The sequence below is a fragment of the Eulemur rufifrons genome, chromosome 19 (genome assembly GCF_041146395.1).
Source record: "Eulemur rufifrons isolate Redbay chromosome 19, OSU_ERuf_1, whole genome shotgun sequence".
NCBI lineage: Eukaryota > Metazoa > Chordata > Mammalia > Primates > Lemuridae > Eulemur > Eulemur rufifrons.
Window position 1 is genome coordinate 7,978,161 of NC_091001.1, and position 19,758 is coordinate 7,997,918.

Consider the following 19,758-nt stretch of genomic DNA (forward strand, 5'->3'; position numbering starts at 1 on the left):
CCAGGAAAGAAGGTCTTATTGTCTACAGAGCTGCATTAGAGAGGCCCTTTTTCAGAGCAGGAAATCTCACAAAAGCAAGCAAGGTCCTTGGAGAGAAGAACCAGTTCTTTTACTTTAACCTAAGTCTGGTTTCCACTGTAGGCCACAGGGAAACAAAGAATGGATAGAGTTCTAAATAATGATCACAAGGCCCAAGCCTCCACAAGGAGGTGACAATGTATTATTTCTGCTTTTGAAATTTTTGTTTTTGAAATTGTGTTATCTCTTACACATTTCCTCTTCTTCCTTTCATTCCCCTAAATACATAAATATACTCCACAGCTAATCTCTCCTTGTCAGGAAAAGAATTGAATTCATATCCATAATATGATGAAAATATAAAATAATAATATATGACAAATCACCCTCACCATTATTGTCTTAGTGATACCAGTAAAATGATTACAGAATTTGTTTTAGGAATAGAAGTACTCACTTTCTTGGGTTTCAAGATAGAAACATTTCATGTTCATTCAAAATCAGTTCATTTGAAAAAAAAATAAAAGATTTGTTTTAATTTTTAAAGACAGCAACTAAATAAAGGCTGCCCTGATATAAAATATAATAACACATTAACCACAACATTGTATTTTAAAAGATGAGAATTTAGTTTATACTCATTTTATATTAAGATATAAGTTAATGACTTTTACCTTGTAGGATTTATCACAAAATGTTACTGCCCAGTGCATTTTTGCAAACAATAACAATTCACTGAGAGTATTAACATTCACATATGTAATTAGAGTTTACAAATGTACAAAACTTTGGGTAACAAACACTTTAAACTTATTTTTCAAACATTCAATAAGCCCATTCCCCCAAAACTGATTACAAAGAAGCACAATGGGTTACTAACTGTGGCAGAACCTAAGAAACCAGGCAGGGGAGGCAAATATAAACTTGAGACTGTAAGAAAATCCGAACAATTTTGTCAATATCAAAAGACAAAATCAAAACATCTTTTATAGTATAAAACAAATCCATATAATTAAATACTAATTAGGTGAAAGAACATTATAGGGTATATAACATTTATTTTCTCTACGCAAATTTGCATATCTTAAATTTAATGCACGATACCATGTTTCAATTTCAATTTTAGAATATCATAACATAGTTTTTGGTGAATCTAGATATAATGGAATGAATACTTAAGTAGACCCTAAAGAGCATATCAAGTTTTTATTTGGTTATTGTTGTTTTAACTCTTTAATGTTTTTCTTTATTCATTGGACTAAGTCAATTTTAGAAACAAAATCCACAACCAAAACACATATAATGCAGTTGTTTCTGAAAAAACTATATAGTATAGTCTTTAGTATGTCATTAAAATAGTGGTTGTGGTTAAACAAACAAGCAAACAAATAAAAATTATTGCGATTCGTGTATGATAAATGTATAAAGCAACATTTTACAAGTTTTATCTGGTGTGTTTTCACTGTAATAAAATAAATCTGGATAATGTGGGTAAAAGGTGCTTGGCTTGTATAAATGAAACCGCCAGTTGGCACTGGGCTGTGCTTCAGAGCAGTGCGTTTGCCCCCATATTTTGTATCAGGAACATATGATATGCTCACAATCCGCCAGCTGTAGTGTTCATTTACTAAGAAATGAAAGTATTTAATTCTGGTCCATCCACTTCTTTCTCCCTTGTTTTGACATCTTCACTTTGAGATCAGGCACTTTGTGCCCAGGAATGGGGCACCGTGCATGTACCAAAGTGTCTCCATTGATGGTAGAATAATTGCACTAAATTAATAAAGGAAGAGGACATCTTCATTTAGAAAACAGAGCACTGAATTATAACTTTACAGTCACAACACAAGCCCCAGCTCTTCCTAGGCACAGTGGAGCAACCTAAAAAAAAGCAAAAAGAGATGTGTGTTGGATCTGTAGGCAAAAACGTTGATAATCCTATACCAGTTGGTGTGTAATGTTGAAACAGTCTGTACTTACTGGCGAAGGGCGGCTGCCCTGACCACCTGCTGCCCCAGCCCTGCTGCTGGCCTGGTCCTTTATCCAAGACACCCCTTCCAGTCAAAGTTTCATAAACTAAATTGTTGGGGTATATCATGATCATGTAGCATTCACTCCTCTTTGAAGGTAAATTTTTTAATAGCTCAAGAATGAGTCTACATGAAACCCACTGTATTTTGGCCAAAATGATGCACAATATGGATATAAAGAAATGCTGAACATTTAAAGTAACTTTGTGGCCAGTGTGGAGAAAATACTGTTACCGAGAGAGGTCCTCTAACAGCCATGCTATCTCAGAGGTAGCACACAAGACACACTGAGTGCCTGGCGATCTGCCACTTCTAGAGGAACCAGTAACTCCACATTCATTGACTGCCTCCTACATGCATGACTGAAAATTCCAGGCCCATTCTACGGCTTTCCAGCAGAGTAAATATTTGTCTGCTACCCATACAGCTGCTACCCGTCCAGCTCCCGAGGAGCAGAAACGAACCTGGAGAAGGAGCTGGTGACAGTGAGATGGGAGTGTGTGTGTGCTGGGGAGGGGGACGGAGAGGAGGTTGCTAGGGGAAGGAATATAATCTTAATTTATGGATAAGGAACAATTCTTTAAAAAAAAAGACAGTAAGGGAAATATTTAAGTACTGTAAACACTGGTGTGGACAAGGATAGTTTTTGAAGAACTACTCTGAATATAATAAGAATCTATGTGTTTGACCCAAGAGAGTTAAAATGTTAGCACGGGGAGCGGGGGTGACTGACGCAAGTACCAAGAAAGTTTGCTTTGTACTTACATATGTTAAGGTGTGTACTAAAGTACTTTTTGTCAAATCCACAATGACTTCCTCATCAGTTTGACATCTCAGACAAATGAGTAGATTTTAAGAACAGACCAGGCTTCAATTTTAAGGGAATTCTCAGTTATTTTCCACTTGATTCAGTTATTTTGATCATTGTTTACCTCTTTGACCAACCAAATAACTTATGTTAAAACCACATCTATTTACAGTATGGCAGAAGTAACCTCTAAATCATTTAAATCAAAATGTCAGTTTGCAATATGCAGCTTTTCTCAAATCACCCGAGACAGTTTCTACATCGTGAATAGTTGACATTGTCATGACAACTAGCTAGAAAGTGTAGCTTAGAGAATTTATTAAATACAATCCAGTCACCTGCTGCTTTGGGTCAAGACTGGTGGTGAGGTGGGAGGTGGCTTTGTAATCTCATTTCAGTCCCTATACAAATGTCCTCTTGTCCATTTGTCAGAACATGGAAAGGAAAACATTTTTCAAATGATATGGTTATAAGTTCACCATTTTTAGATGCTTTGATATACTAATATAGATGGCATACAAACAAAATAGCTATGTGGTCACAGATGATTAATTCTGATACAGAGTGATTTAGCCTAAAGTATTAATTATCTGTAATAACAAGTCTCAAATATGGGCCGACAGAGTTTCTTATACCTGCTTCTAAGGGCTTAAAATAAAATATATCTCAGAAAAAGATTCTTCTCTCTTTTTGGGCTCCTTGGTTGTCATTCACAACTACTTTTGCCATAGTGGGAAACTGACAGTAGGTAATCATGTAATTTCTAATGAAATCCTGTAGCTGTAACACAAGCCCTTCCTGCCGTCACCAAATGATCTCGCTTCCTTGGGAAACAGCATCAAAGTTATACAACCCAAGTCCCTTTTCCCTATCCTTCTCTTCCCTTAAAAACTCCCTGTATCTTTCTATATTCATATTCTCGTCTCTTCCTCGAGCCTTTAAGGATAAGAGCTTTCCTGCAGTCTTGTTATCTCTAGTGTAAAACAAATCCTTGGCTCAAATTCTATCTCCACCATTTATTTGCTATGTGGCCTTGGATTAGCTATTGAAACTCTCAGTGTCTCAGACTCGTCAGCCTGTACAATGGGGAAACATTAATAATAGTACTTGCCTTATACAATTGTTAGGAACATTACGTAAATTACTTGATGCTCAGGACAGAGCCTGGTGTAAAAGCTGTGCTCAGTAAATGTTAATTTTCTATCATCATCATTTTAAAATTGCATGCCCCTCTTGCTTTTGCATATTTTTTTCTCTTTACTTTTTAAACTGTGTGCTGGTTTCTGTTTTTATCAGATTCTCAGAGGGCCCCAAAACTTCATGAATAACAAGTCATCCTCATTCTTCCTTATACTGTTGAAACTCCTGTTCCTCCCTTTAAATGCTCTATTCCAGTATCTTCTAAGACCCTCTCTGATCATCCCTTTGCTGTTTTCTTCAGAGGCCCCCTCCCAACCCAGCCGGGAAGTGCGCATACATAGAGAAAGGCTCAGGGAGTCCATCTATATTTAACTTCAAGCCTTGTAACTGAAGCAATCTAAATGTCTTCCTCCTACCCAGCTTTCACTTCCCCTGCCCCCAACCCAGCCTGCCCTGCCCCCACTGCTGTCACTTTCTTGGCTGCAAGTCTCTGCTGGCTTCTCATGGCCAAACTCCTCTCAGATCTGCACTCTGACCCCAGCCTTCCTCTCCAATAAGAACTACTCTTCCCAAGCATGGATCCTTAAAACCAGCCGAACCTCCTCAATATGTCCGCAGATTTCTGCTTCAGTGATATTTCTTTCATGTTTTCTCAAACAATTTCCCCTTTCTTCCCAGCCGTTTTGAATTAGATCAATTCACTAGGGCTTAGTCTGGGTCCTTCCTTCTCACTTTGCCCTTCTCGCAACCACTTTCTCGTTTCGGTCTGGTTTCCTGTACCACTCGCTGCTTATCCCATGCGACGCTGAACACCAAATGCCTCGCCTTGTGGGTTCTCCCCTCGCACACGTAGATCTTACTTACCTAAGAAGTTAAGTACCAAGACAGCAGAACTTCTCATAAGTTTTGTTTTTTTGACAATACTTACCATTGCTCCTGTTATAAGGAAGCCTTGGTTCAGCTAGACATTTATTGGGTGTCTTTTGTGTACCAGATACTGAATTAGGTGTACAAGCACACAACTACTGATTTGGTTCTTGGTGATGATGGAAGCAAAGATCTCAAAAGGTCATTTTTAGAAGTGTTGGGCCCTCCCAGAAATAGATATGGTTGGAATTCTTTCTGTTAACAAGCTTGCCAGATCAAATGTCTTACTTTTAATGTAATTTAGGGTTGCCATTTTATTAGGTTATGACTAGAAATTCAATCTGTTCTCAAATATCAGTGGCTTGAGTACTTAAAAATTATGGCTCATATATGGAAAGTTGTTCAAATTTTTCTGACTACTGTCTTTGCTTCTTGTTTTCCGCAACCTTCCCTGCCTTTGTTAAAGCCCTTTGTGGTCCTATCAGCTCTAACCATGCTAGAACATTTCACCAAGCAAATGGTGGCAGAGCAATTAATAATTTCTCTGAGTATCAACTTACACTTCTTTTTTTTCTTTTTTTTGAGACAGAGTCTCACTCTGTTGCCCAGGCTAGCGTGAGTGCCGTGGCGTCAGCCTAGCTCACAGCAACCTCAAACTCCTGGGCTCAAGGGATCCTCCTGTCTCAGCCTCCCAAGTAGCTGGGACTACAGGCATGCACCACCATGCCCGGCTAATTTTTTCTATATATATATTTAGCTGTCTATATAATTTCTTTCTATTTTTAGTAGAGATGGGGTCTCGCTCTTGCTCAGGCTGGTCTCGAACTCCTGAGCTCAAACGATCCGCCCACCTCGGCCTCCCAGAGTGCTAGGATTACAGGCGTGAGCCACCGCGCCCGGCCATCAACTTACACTTCAAAGGTTATTTGGATCTTTATTATGTTATAAAATTAAACATTGCCTCTTGTTTTCTCACATTTAATCAAGAGGTGCCTTTATCATATTTATGCTCATCTTTCAATACTGGACAAAAATTGACAGGATCTGTTTTACCAAAAGAATCATCTTAATAAAAAGAGAGTGAGTGTAGTAATGAAAAAGGAAATGCCATACCTGGGTCCACTCATTGGTCTGGGGATCGTAAGCCTCCACTGTGTTCAGGTAGGTCTGTCCATCATAGCCCCCGACCGCATACAATTTGTCGCCAAGTAAACAGACCCCCACTGCATCTCGGCTGATGCTCATAGATGCTACTGCAGTCCACATGTCTGTTTTGGGATCGTATCTGCAAGAAAATTTGAGAACTGGAGCTGACATTATTCTCAAAATATTTTATATAAAGACAGTTTTGTGCTTCGAGTCCATATTCTGTCTTATGATCTGCCATGTAAATAAAATACATTTGAACATATTTTAGAGAAGAATATTAATATTTTCCCCAAAACTTATAACTTACAGTATTATAGATTCATTTAGCAGATGTACAACACTTAAAAGGAGCTAATGTGAACACTGAAAACTGCTTGCAGGCTTTAGATTACCTGCGGAAAATTTGAGGAAATCAATGTGTTAAGCTCTATGTAAGATGACTTACAACCTCAATCATTGTAGCTATCCATTTTTGGACATTCTTGTTCCTTTCATGGGGCGTGTTAACTAGAAATACCCAAAGTTGTCTATCTAAGAGCAGATACATCATGCTAAGACGACCTATATTGCTTCTAATACCTCTTGTATCAATGAGCAACTTTTCACTGGGTGTAGAACTACAGTAAGCCCATCATTTACGGGGCAGAGTGTATAAAGACTTCCATAGTCCTTTCCTGGACTCTAACATATAACAAGCCTGGGCTGAATTGTCTCCCTCACAATACAGGTGAAATACAGGTATAACTTTCCTGCTTTCTCAAAAAACAACCACCAAGTCTGCTTATTATTTTACAGAAAGTGCTTGCTAGGATCTAGATGTGGTTTGTCCCCACCAAAACTCATGCTGAAATTTAATTGCCAATGTAACAGCGCTGGAAGGTAGGGCCTTTAAGAGGTGATTAGGTTGATAATATGGATTAATATCTTTCTCAAGAGACTGGGCCAGTTCTTGCAGGAGTAGATTAGTTTCTGCCCGAGCAGGCTGTTATAAAGTGAAGTTGCCACTCATGTGTTACCTTTTTGCATGCCCACCTTCCCTTCCCTTTCTCCACCATGTTATGACACAGCAAGAGGCCCTCACCAGAAGCTGCCAGATGGGGCCACCCAAACTTGAACTTCCCTTTCTTCGTAAATTACCCAGTCTTAGATATTCTGTTATAGCAATAGGAAAAGACTAAGACAGCACTCATTAGCAACAAACCTTAATTTTACTTTTTATCCTTTTTGTAGTCATTTACAACTTATTAAATATATCACACTAATCTTAAAAAAATCTGATCATGCCCAACACATGCACACGCCCGTGCACACACACACACTCATTAACTCCCTATTCCTCTTTATAAACCCAAATCCTTCCTAATTCCTCGAGACTCATGACCTGCCCCACCCCACCCGCTCTGCCTCCTTTCCTGCCACTCTCTCCAGCCCTCTTTGTTCTCCAGCCGTAATGGCTGCCTTTCAGTTTCCCGAAGAGCCACATTCCTTTGCACTTTGGAATGTTCAGACAAGCTACCATTGATTGTGCCTCTTAAATCCACTCAATTCTCTCCATTCCTTGCACTGATTGAACACAATAGGTGGGAACCTGACCTACCATCCAAATCTTCCACCGCTAATAAGGCTAATAAGGCTCTCTACCTGGCCTCATACTTCAGTTTCATGAGGCCAGTTTGGATGACTTGTTTCAACTTTTAAGGCTTATCATTAGCCTTTTGTTTTATTATTTTATATTATTTCATTTTATATCAAAAGGTATCAGAAATGTCCCTATCCTTTTCACTTATTTAGCCTATGGCCCCTAAGTCATTTTGTCTGAAATCCATCAAGCTCCTTTTCTTATTAGGTGCAATGTCCAGTATACAGCAGGTGCACAATAAATGTTTGCCATACAACTTAATTAATAAATTATGCAGTCAATTATAAGGTCCAGTTTAAGTAAGCGGGCAGTGACATGATGAGAGAAGAATCTGAGTGGGCTGCTGGGAGACAGAGGAGAGCCGGCCAGAGCCGACAGCCAGCGTTTACAGAGCTCCTGGAGAGCTGCCTTGCATGCAGTGAATGCCTTGCATGCATAGCTCAGTGAAGAGCTATTAATTAGTCTGGAAGCAACAGAGATTTATATTCGGGTGTTTTTGTTGTAGTTTTCCTTCACAGAAAGTTACCTCTCCACACAGTCTGAGAGTCGGGAAGTCAAGTTGGATGCGGGGGCATCGTGTCCTCCAATAGCGTACAGCAAGCCGTTCCAGGTGGTCACTCCGACACCACCTCTCCTTTTTGACATCTGTGCACACAGTGTCCATTTATTAGTATGAGGATCAAAACATTCTACTGATTTGAGACAAGAACTCCCATCACGACCACCAACTGCATAGAGCCTATAAAAAGAACAAACGAAATGATAAATAAGAAATTGTGCTGTTACTACACTTAGGACAAAGAGGCTGTTCTTATGGTATTTCATTGCATTTAAGGTGTCATCAATTATAAGACACACTGTCAATTATATGTGCCATTAAGAAAGAAGATATTCTCCCAATTAAATGACACATGTATATATCATATATCACTCTGTGTATAAATGAAAAACATAAACTGCACATGAAGGCAATGACAACTAATTCACAGCTGCTATATGTTTGATAAGGTACCACTGACTGCAAGATGCACTGCAATTCTAGAGATGTTAAAATGTGTCTTAGGGCTGGGTACAGTGGCTCATGCCTGTAATCCCAGCACTTTGGGAGCCTGAGGTAGGAGGATTGCTTGAGGTCAGAAGTTCGAGACCAGCCGGGACAACATAGTGAGACCCTGTCTCTACAAAAATAAAAAAATTAGACAGGCATAGTACTGCATGCCTCTAGTCCCAGTTACCTGGGAGGCCAAGGCTGGAGGCTCATTTGAGTCTCGGACTTTGAGATCACAGTGAGCTATGATTGTGCCATGTCACTCTACTGTGGGTGACAGAGCAACACTGTCTCAAAAAAAAAAAAGTCTTAGAATATATAAAATATGGTGTATAAATATACCATGACTTGTTTTTTTTAAATGGCTAAGATAGGACTTAGTTACAAAGGAAAGAAACTAACCTTCTCTGAGTGCTTACCATAGGCTAGGCACTTTACATGCACTAATTTAATCATCATAATGACGCTACGAGAAACCATTTGTATCCCTGTTTAACAGGTGAAGAAACAGGGGTTCACTGAGATTAAGAAACTTGCAGAGGGTCACCCAGTAATAAGCAGAATCAGAACACATAGTTGTATTAATGAGCAGTTGTATAGTCAATAGTCATCTGGAATGTGCTTGTAACAGTAAAATAGAAGAATAAAAGTTAAGCTTAAACCAATGGCATAAAAATTAATATTTATTATGTATGAACAGTGGTCCTTCATTAATTTAAGTTACTGTAGAAAAGGATTTAAGGTACCTAAATTAAATATGATATGTGAATGACCTAAAAGTTGCCTAGATAAATTTAAATTCATTATCAATCAATATGCTGCACTATTTTAAAATAGTCTTTTACTCTGAACCTAAAATATATTTAAAATATTTGGATATAATACTTTTTATTAAGCACAAAATCTTCTGTGCTTACTATTCATTTGGGAAGCTCTTTATAGATATTTTTTCTATTAATTTTTGAAACAGTAGATTTACTTCATTACCTGTCCAAAGATCACACATTTTGAATTTACCGATGCCTAATATTTAAATATTAAATTTAAATATTTTTTGATTGTTTCTCAAGAAAAAATATTTGAACTATACCAAATTTCTGCCCATTAAAACTCTAAGTATTTATATTTGGATAAATTTACATATTTCAAAGACAGGTTTCATACTTAAAGTATGCTACTATGTCACTCAAACTGGTTCTTAAACAATAAGATGACCATGTCTTAAACAGCAACATACGGTTATAGCAATATCTTGTTCTAGACCTAAACTGTATTAAGTTTTTTGAAACTTTTACTTGTTACCGAAATTTATTTGAAACCTTTATCTGTTAAAATTTTTTATCTCTTAAAAACTACTTATTTGTATTACTGTTCTTAATATTAAACTATTCTCATCTTTAATTAATACTTGGTAGAATAGTTATCTGAATAAGAATCACAGAATATTAGAAGGCTTCAATAATTAAGGGATATCAGTAATTACAAATAATTCACATATGGCATATGTGTGCGCACACACACGATAGGCTTCAAGGCATCCTACCCTCTTAACAGTGAATTCACGGGTCTTCATGATGAAAAACGGTATAGTATGGTGATTCAGAGCATGAACTCTAGAATCAGATTCTCTGGGTCTGAATCTTGGTTCTATCACTTACTAACTGTGATTAGAGACAAGTTATTTAGCCTCCGTCTGAATTTTATCACCTCATAAGCCCTACCTCGTACATAGGATTATTGATAACTAAATTTAAAGTACCACAGTGCCTATCGTGTGGTAAGCATGGTATAACCATTTAGGGAGAAAAGTTAATTTTGTCTCTATTTGTGTTCTTTTAGAAAATAGCAGTTTTAGGAGATCTTAAGTGTACAAACAACATTTATACTGAGCTAATACTAAGGATTAAAATGTACTGGTAACACTTCCTGAAGAATCATTATCTCAAGTAATGATTTTCAAATTGTGTTCTAAGAAGAGGATTCTATTTGAGAGGGTCTCAAAAATGGTTCATTTGAAATTCAAGTTTTTGAAAGTATTTTTAATTTTTTAAAATATCACCTGGCTCAATTAAATGCCATGCAAGACTCAGAACTCGTCTCTCTTCCCCATAGCAGTATCTATTACAATAAAAAGAGAAATATTATGTCAATGTGTGATAGTATTATATATATTTATTAATAAAAATAAGATTTAGATCTTGCCCAACTTTAAAATTATGATCAAGAATGCAAGTAGTTGGTAGATATTGTTGAGATTCAAATTAGAAAAAGATTTCTTACTACTTTTAAAACTACTTGGGCAATTTAACAGAAGAGTTTCCTCAGATTCCAATTAAATTGCTCTAGTAGTTAAAACAACTGTTACCATTTCAGCCTTTTATCTGTGAATCAGGATTTTTTTCATATTGGACAATCAAAACAAAACATAGAAATAAGCTAGGTGTTCTTGAAAACAGACTTATTCTACAATTGATTTTTATAACAAGTAAATATTATAAACAAGCTTATAATAAATTTAAAATAAGTTTAGAATAAACTTGAACTTCTATTTGCCTTAAATATTGATTTGGTTTTTGGTAAGATTTCACTTGAAAGAGATTCTACTGTTAAAAATATTTGCCAGCCAGTAGCTTAAAGGTAGCCTGAACAATTGAACTCAGAAAACATAGAATAGTTTTTCCCTAAAGAAACAACCATATTTTGCTTCAGCGAATACTGTAAAGTTAAAATAACAAAAAAACCTGTAGTTAATCTAGGCCTTTTATTTTATAGATTAAAAAAGTGAGGCACAGAGAAATGACTTGTTCTAAATCACAAAGCAATGGTGCAGACAAGATGCATCATTAATTTTTTCCAATCAATTGCATAATTGTTTTCAACTAACAACATAGTTTCTATTTATTGCAGATACTGTAGATATACTATATTTTCAAATTAAATGTCTTAATATTTAGTAGATTAGAGAGCCTTACCTTCTGGTATGATTATTGGGCTATCCAGAATTATACTGAAAGTACTTTAGGTAAGTTAAAGACTGAAACATTTATTTCTCATTACAGGGCAAGAAAAGGTAAGAAAGTCAGATATTTCTGTGCCTACAAGTCCATATAGTAGGTCAGGAAATCAGGTTTTAGCGAAGTTATTCTTTTGTCTTCTATTAGAAATAAAGGCTAAGAAATACACCACTGAACAAACCAAAGAATCAAAACCGAGAAGATACTGTTTTGTTTTCTTTCTTTTTTCTCATTTACTAGATTCTTGGATGGCTGATTCTTTTATCAAAGAGTTAGGAAAGATAAATAGTGGTGAATTTTGAAGTTATTTCTTTAGCTAAAAAAAATGAGGGGAGGAGTATGCGATCAGATACATCTAAAATATGATTTCCCTTTATCTATATTGTCACTTGTAATAGTGCTAAAACAACAAAAAGTAGAACATAACTAATAGGTCCTGAGGAAATAAGAACTTAAGTCATAAAATACAAAAAATTTCACTAATATTTTATCATTTTTCTTTTAATAATAACACAATTCTACAAATAATTTTTTTTTTTTTTTTTTGAGACAGAGTCTGTCACTCCAGGTAGAGTGCAGTGGCCTCATCGTAGCTCACTGCAGCCTCAAACTTCTGGGCTCAAGCGATCCTCCTGCCTCAGCCTCCCGAGTAGTTGGAACTACAGGCATGCGCCACCACGCCTGGCTAACTTTTTTCTACATATTTTTAGTTGTCCAGCTAATTTCCTTCTATTTTTAGTAGAGACAGGGTCTCGCTCTTGCTCAGGCTGGTCTCAAACTCCTGAGCTCAAACAATCCACCCGCCTCAGCCTCCCAAGTGCTAGGATTATAGGCGTGAGCCATCGTGCCTGGCCTAGAGGCATAATTTTTTAAGTTTCTTCAAATCACTCAAAGTATTTCTCAATGTGTATCTTTAAGTTGGAAATGATATAGCTTGATAAATTTGGTATACTGCATTTTAAATGAAACTTTAAAGATTTCCTTACTTTCCACTCAGTACTGCCACACCTACTGTGCTCCTGGGGGTGGACATAGTGGCAACAAAATTCCACTGGCGAGCCTGAGGGTCCCATCTTTCTACTGTGTTCAGATAGCTCCAGCCATCGTGTCCCCCCACGGCATACATGGGACCTTCCAGTACGGCCACACCTAAGAGGAGACAGGAAAGAAGGGATGACTTAAGATTTGCTGCTAAGTCTTATCACATTTTAACTGAAATATGAGTAGAATAGCCTTAAACATACAAATTAAACCAAGCAAAAGTTTATGATATAGATATTTGGCTTCCTCACTGCTTTTCTTAGTGGGTGGGTGGGGTGGAAACAGCACTGCAGTTCTGGCCTTAAAAGTTTCAGAGGCAGTATTTTAAGGTACAACAGTGGGAAGTTATTTTAAAACTACACCAGATGCATACATTGCCACTATTTAAAGCATTTTTCAATAATTTGGATTTATGATATATTTGAAAAAGCATTTTTATTCCTTCCCCCCTATTAATTCAAATTCTTGAGATTTTACTATAGTTAGATTTGATATTTGTTGACTAAATTAACAAATGAAGCTGGTCTGGCTCCCTGGTGACGAAGCAGACCAATAACGTGTGATCTGTTGGTGCGACTCACCACCAGGGGGTTAAGCCAGCTTCACCCGTTAATTAATTCAGCAAATACCCACTGAGTCTGTAAGTGCCAGGCACTCCACAGAACAGAACGGGTACGGGCTGTGACCTCATGGACCTTGCATTTTAGTCAGGAAACAGACACAAATACATTTCAGGTGTTGGCAGTGCTAACAAACAAGCGGAGCAGAGTGAGGCATGACAGGCCGCGCGTGCGTGCGTGAGGAGCGGAGCGAGGCGGGCCAGGCCGCGCGTGCGTGCGTGAGGAGCGGAGCGAGGCGGACCAGGCCGCGCGTGCGTGCGTGCGTGAGGAGCGGAGCGAGGCGGACCAGGCCGCGCGTGCGTGCGTGCGTGAGGAGCGGAGCGAGGCGGACCAGGCCGCGCGTGCGTGCGTGCGTGCGTGAGGAGCGGAGTGAAGCGGGCCAGGCCGCGCGTGCGTGCGTGAGGAGCGGAGCGAGGCGGGCCAGGCCGCGCGTGCGTGCGTGAGGAGCGGAGCGAGGCGGGCCAGGCCGCGCGTGCGTGCGTGAGGAGCGGAGTGAAGCGTCACAGGCCGTGTGTGAGGAACGCTCAGCGACGAGCGGCGCCGACGCAGCGGCAGCCACGCCGGCCGCCGCCTCCCGGCGCAGAATGGCAAGTGCTGTGGTTGTGTGACGTGCAGCACTTTGCGTGAGTCTGCAGAGCTGCGCTTACCAAGGCCATGCCTGTGTGTGGACATCGGCGGCATCACACTCCAGGTTTTCGTTTTGGGGTTGTAGCACTCCACGGTATTCAAAGTCTTCAGCCCGTCTCTGCCCCCCACCACGTACAGCTTGTCATCTAACACCGCGACACCGAACTGCAGCCTCCTCCCGTTCATATTCGCCACAGGGGTCCACATATTTGTGCGGAGGTCATACTTTTCAATGCTTGTTGCTCCTTAATAGTAACAGATAGAAGTTATGCAAATAAAAATTCCACCATGATTGACTATTTTATGAAATTATATTAAATACATATACAAGTCTAATATTATTAGCATTCACAACAATACTTTTATTATATGCCATAAAGCCCCTACCTACATCTGTGACCTCATCTCCCGCTACGCTCCAGGGCGTACAGCAGGCCCCGGTATGAAAAGGTCAAGTGGTCAAGGATTATTTGTCAAAGGCAGCTGAGAAGCAGCATCCAGAAGTGGGAAGAAAAACAGGGTAGTTTAGTGTCATGGAAGCAAAGGAAGAAAGTGTATTGCAGGTGGGCCTGCCAGCAGCGTCAGGTGCCACTGAGAGGGTCAAGTTAGATGAAGACTAAAAGCCATTACTGGATTTAGCTACACGGAGGTCACTGATGACTTTAGGGAGAAGTTCCTTGTTTGCGTGGTTGAGGCATGACTGGGAAGTGAGGACATGGAGACAGTGGATTGGGAACAGAGAGGATTCTTCTGAGAAGTCAGTATGACTGCAAATGTGAGGAGATAGATAGAAATTACTAAGTAGATTGAGGCCAGTTTTGTTTTGCTTTTAAAATTGGAAAACCTTGAGTTTGTATGAATTCTAATGGCAAGGATCTAGTTGAGAGGAAAGAAGTGAAAATACAGGAGATGAGAGGGATCCTAATTCATAGTTTCCGGGTCCCGGGGAGGCAGGGAAGCACGGGGTGCAGAGCACAGGCATGGGAGGGGAAGGCAGGCGGACACGTCCTGTGGCCATAAGGAAGGACAAGGGCTAAGTACAGATTACGTGCCCTGGCAACTAGGAATGCAGGAAGTTTGGGGACTTGCTTCCTGATGGCGTATCTTTTCTTTTTAAGAATTCCAGAACTTTTGTACTCTTTGTGAGGTGAGACCTATGAGGTTTCATAACAAAACAAAACACCTCGCCTCTAAAAACCCAGCCCTCAATTGTGAAGAGTTCGAGTTGAGTCCACATTTCTCTCCTAAGCTTCAGTGCTCACCTTACAGGGTCACGGTCACGACAAACATTTATTCTAAAGTATTTGTTACAATTAGGTCATCAGAGCACTGACACTACTGATAATCTCCTAAAATTTAGAAATAGTTTTGTTATATGTATAGATATTTTCTCACATGTTGTAGTTTTTATTTTTTATTTACCCCACAAAATTCTAAGTTATTTGGGATAGATACCAAATCTTTTTCCACCTCTGTATTCTTCACAGCACCAAATAGAGCACCTTGCACACAGCAGCTGTTAAAAAATTTTTGAATTTGAATAATCTTTATTTATAATTTTTAGCTATAGTGAGATTTTGCTCATATGCTTAGACTATTTAACGTAATAGTATAGTTGATTGATCACTCTAAATATGATCTTAAAATCTTCTTCTTCCTATCATATAAGTCAAATCAAATAAAAACTTCCCTCCATCAAATAATGTCTCCTCACTAATGAATTCAAAGAATACTTTTCTTTTTAAGTTATTTATTTTAGAGCTAGTTTACTAAACAGTATCATAGCCTTATGAGTTGGTAACTAAAAGTTCTCTTGCTAATTTCCAACATAATTCTTAAAACATAAAATATTAAAACATAGTCTCAAATATATATTTTTTAAAAATCCAAATATCCAAAAATAACAAAATCCTAGTAATTGTAAAATTCTATGTAAAACTTGGGACTTTCCTAATTTGTATTGAAGAATTAACCTTTAAAAAAGTAAGCACAAAGATAGTCTAACATTTTTCTTAGTACCTATTTAGAACCATCATTAGTTTATTTGTTGGGCCCTATACTAAACATATGTATGAAGAGACCACGAGCCTATCGATCAGACTACCATCTATCTAACTAACACAAATTGCTCTTCTTTATAAAATATTGAGAACAAGATCAATTAAGGCTGGGGAAAGTAGCTTGAACAGGATAGGTCTGAGTATTCGGTTATTAAGAAAAGACTCAGAAATAAAGTTGGTCAAGCGGCAAGGGCCAGATTACAGAAAGTCTTGAAAGCCAGAATGAAGAATTTACATCTTGTGGAGTAAGAAATGAAGATTGCTAGAGGTTTTGAGCAGAGTAATGGCATATTAACTGAAGAGTTAATGGAGCAGAGAGTATTGTGTCCAAAGTTAAAATGCCTGTTTGAATCTTGATCCCATCACTAATTAGTTGTGTAATCCTGGGAAAATTACTTTACTTCTCTAAGTTTTGGTATCATCATTTATAAAAGAGAGCAAGAATAACATTCAGCTCTTAGAGCTGTTACGAAAATGAAATGAAATAATATAGGTCGAGTGCTTGCAGAATGCCTGGCACATATTAACAACATAAGGAATGCTATTTCCCCTAAATTAACATGATTAAAATATGTAGGCAGATAGGAGGCTAACTGGAATTAGAAGGTGGGCAGTAGAAATTTGGAAGAATTAAATAAGACCCATTTAAAGGAAGACTCGGTGATTGTCAGAATTTAAGGTTTGAAAGAGAGAAAGGATGAGAAGAGAGAAAGACAGATAGTATTGTTTAATTTGGGTGCTTAGTGTTTAGTCCCCTTCCCCTGCTTGGGTAATTTTCCACTGTATGAGCCTTGATGGGAGGCAGGAGCCCATCTCCCAGAAAAGTGAAAAGATAGGTATTATTTTCCTTGCCCCTGGAAGTTTAGGGCCCAGAACTGACCTAAAGCTAATCAACTGGATGCTTGTAGGACTTAAAAGCTGAAGCAGGTATTGTGAAGAAGCAGGGAAGTGGCTGTATAATAGTTCCTGTCCTTTTCCCATAGCTTTCCAATAAATTCCTTATCCGTTTATTTATTTATTTAGAGACAGAGTCTCGCTCAGTCACCCCTGGGTAGAGTGCTGTGGCATCAGCATAGCTCATAGCAACCTCAATCTCCTAGACTCAAGCAATCCTCCTGCTTCAGCCTCCCAAGTAGCTGGGACTACTGGAACTACATAGTGACAGGTGTTTGTCACCATGCCCGGCTAATTTTTTGTTTCTATTTTTAGTTGCCTGGCTAATTTTTTCTATTTTTAGTAGAGATGAGAGGTCTTGCTCTTGCTAAGGCTGGTCTTGAACTCCTGACCTCAGGTGATCTTCCTGCCTCGGCCTTCCAGAGTGCTACGATAACAGGCATGAGCCACTGTGCCTGACCAAATTCCATATCACTTTAAATGAGCCAGAGCTGATGTCCACTGAACTATGATTCTAAGTTCTCAAGTCTGGGAGACATGGTCAGAGAAGATTTGGACACACCAGGTTTGAGGTGAAAGCCAAACATCAAATAGATATTTTATGCAAGTTGGAAATATGAGAATGATTCATATCTTGTGGGAGTATAATGTAGATCAATATAGTGGTAACAGGTAAAGCCTTGAAAAAGAGAGGTAAAGATGGAGGGGATGAAGAGCGTTTGTAATGACTACAAAGCCTGGCACCAGTTCCAGGCAAATGCTAGATACTTAATAATAAGCATTTGGAGATTATGTGGACCACGGTTTGAAATATTTACACTATAACCCTAATCAGGTATCTTATTTTATATATTTCTGTGCAATTCAGCCATCAAGCCTATATCTAAGAATTTAAGCATCTACAAACACATAGCACTATATTGTATGTTCTGTGGGATAAAACATATTAATATATAGAGATCTTATAGTCTTTGCTTACATGAACCTGAAAGTTAAATAACAATACAACACTTTCCATTAGAGCACATAATTTTATATTCCTTAAAGATGTCACATAGGAGAGAAACCTTTATTTATTTTTTTTGAGATGGAGTCTTACTCTGTTGCCCAGGCTAGAGTGCCGTGGCATCAGCCTAGCTCACAGCAACCTCCAACTCCTGGGCTCAAGCGATCCTTTTGCCTCAGCCTCTTGAGTAGCTGGGATTACAGGCATGCACCACCATGCCCAGCTAATTTTTTCTATATATATATTTAGTCGTCCATATAATTTCTTTCTATTTTTGGTAAAGACGGGGTCTTGCTCTTGCTCAGGCTGGTCTCGAACTCCTGAGCTCAAGCAATCCACCCCGCCACGGCCTCCCAGAGTGCTTAGGATTACAGGCGTAAGCCACCGCACCCAGCCGGAGAGAAACCTTTAAATGTGATTAATACATCAAGGGCTTTAGTCATATAGTTAATTCAAGAGATGGCAAAGATGACCTTCCTTCTTTTAACAACTACTTATGGATTTTGTCTATCTATAAAGCACTATACTAGGCTCTGGGAATGTATTAGTGGACAAAACAAACTCCTTGCTTTTCTGGAGCTTATTTTGGGGGAAGAGGTAGATAGACCATAAACAAACATATCAGGTGTTATGAAGAAACATAATGCAGAGTAAGGAGATAAAACATGGCAGGAAAAAGGCTAGAAAGTGGTGGGCAAGAGGCTGCTACTAAATGGTCACGGAAGGCCTCTTTGGTAAGTTGACACTTGCGAGGAGACCTGGTGAATAAATTCTGCCGGGCACTTCAGTATGGGGGCAGAGCGTTGCAGTGAGAGGAACAGCTAATGCACTATCCCTGATGTGGATAAAATGTTTGGCATGCTGGAAGAATGAGAAGGCCAGTGGGGCTGGGATAGGAGGATCAGGGAGGGAAGAATGAGAATGAATTGAAATCAGAGAGGCAGAAGTCAGAGAAGTACTGTCAGGGAATTGCAGATTATTAGTACTACGAATTCAGAGAAAGGAGAGACCAATGTGTACTGAGAGAGAATACAAGCAAAGCTTCTAGCATAATACCTGGCACCCAGTGAGCACTATGTATAGTTTCGTTGCTATTATTTTTAATGTTAGCAAGAACTGTTGTAAGAATGGATTTCTTAGATACCTTTGATCCACATTTACCAAATGTTTATGTTTTACTACATTTTCTTTTTATGTATGTATGTACACATATATATATGTACGTATGCATGTATTTTTTTCCTGAACTGCTTAGGAGTAAGCTGCAGAAATGATGCCCTTACACCCCTAAATAACTTTAGTGTATCCTCCTCAAAATAAGAAATTCTTTTATAAAACCAAAATACAATCTTCAAAACCCAGAAATTAACATTTATACAATGCTATTATCTTATCTATAGACCTTATTTGGATTTTATCATTTGTCTCAATTACGTCCTTTAGAGCAAAAGACAATCCAAGATGATGCATTATACTAGCTGTCATGTCTCCTTAGTCTCCTGTAATCTGGAACAATTCCTGAATCTTTTTAGTATTTCACGATATTGACGTTTTTGAATACTACAGACAAGTTACTTAGAATGGCTTTCAACTTAAATTTGCTTCTTTTTTTCCTCGTGACTAAACTGAGGTTGGCACTTGGCAAGAACATGCCAGGTGCGCTGCGGCTCAGCCTCCTTTCTGGCAACATCACCTTTGATCCTTCGGCAAAGGCACTGGGTGCCAGTTTTCTCCGCTGTGAAGATGCTATTTTACTCTTTGTAACTAATACACAGGTGGCTGGGAGACTAAATATCC

At 38.6% G+C, this 19,758-nt stretch overlaps 1 protein-coding gene across 3 annotated transcripts in view; it reads right to left on the reverse strand.

Moving 5' to 3' along the window:
- Positions 1-1,255: 1,255 nt before the first annotated feature.
- KLHL5 (kelch like family member 5) overlaps positions 1,256-19,758 on the reverse strand; it is a 68,262-nt gene continuing 49,759 nt past the window's right edge. For all 3 annotated transcript variants that reach the window (XM_069493989.1, XM_069493988.1, XM_069493986.1), the window contains 5 exons: positions 14,022-14,246; positions 12,700-12,862; positions 8,178-8,390; positions 5,977-6,148; positions 1,256-1,899 (listed from right to left, as the gene is read on the reverse strand). In XM_069493989.1, the coding sequence (XP_069350090.1) occupies positions 1,843-1,899; positions 5,977-6,148; positions 8,178-8,390; positions 12,700-12,862; positions 14,022-14,246 (830 nt within the window). In that variant the 3' untranslated portion in view covers positions 1,256-1,842. The remainder of the gene's footprint in view (positions 1,900-5,976; positions 6,149-8,177; positions 8,391-12,699; positions 12,863-14,021; positions 14,247-19,758) is intronic.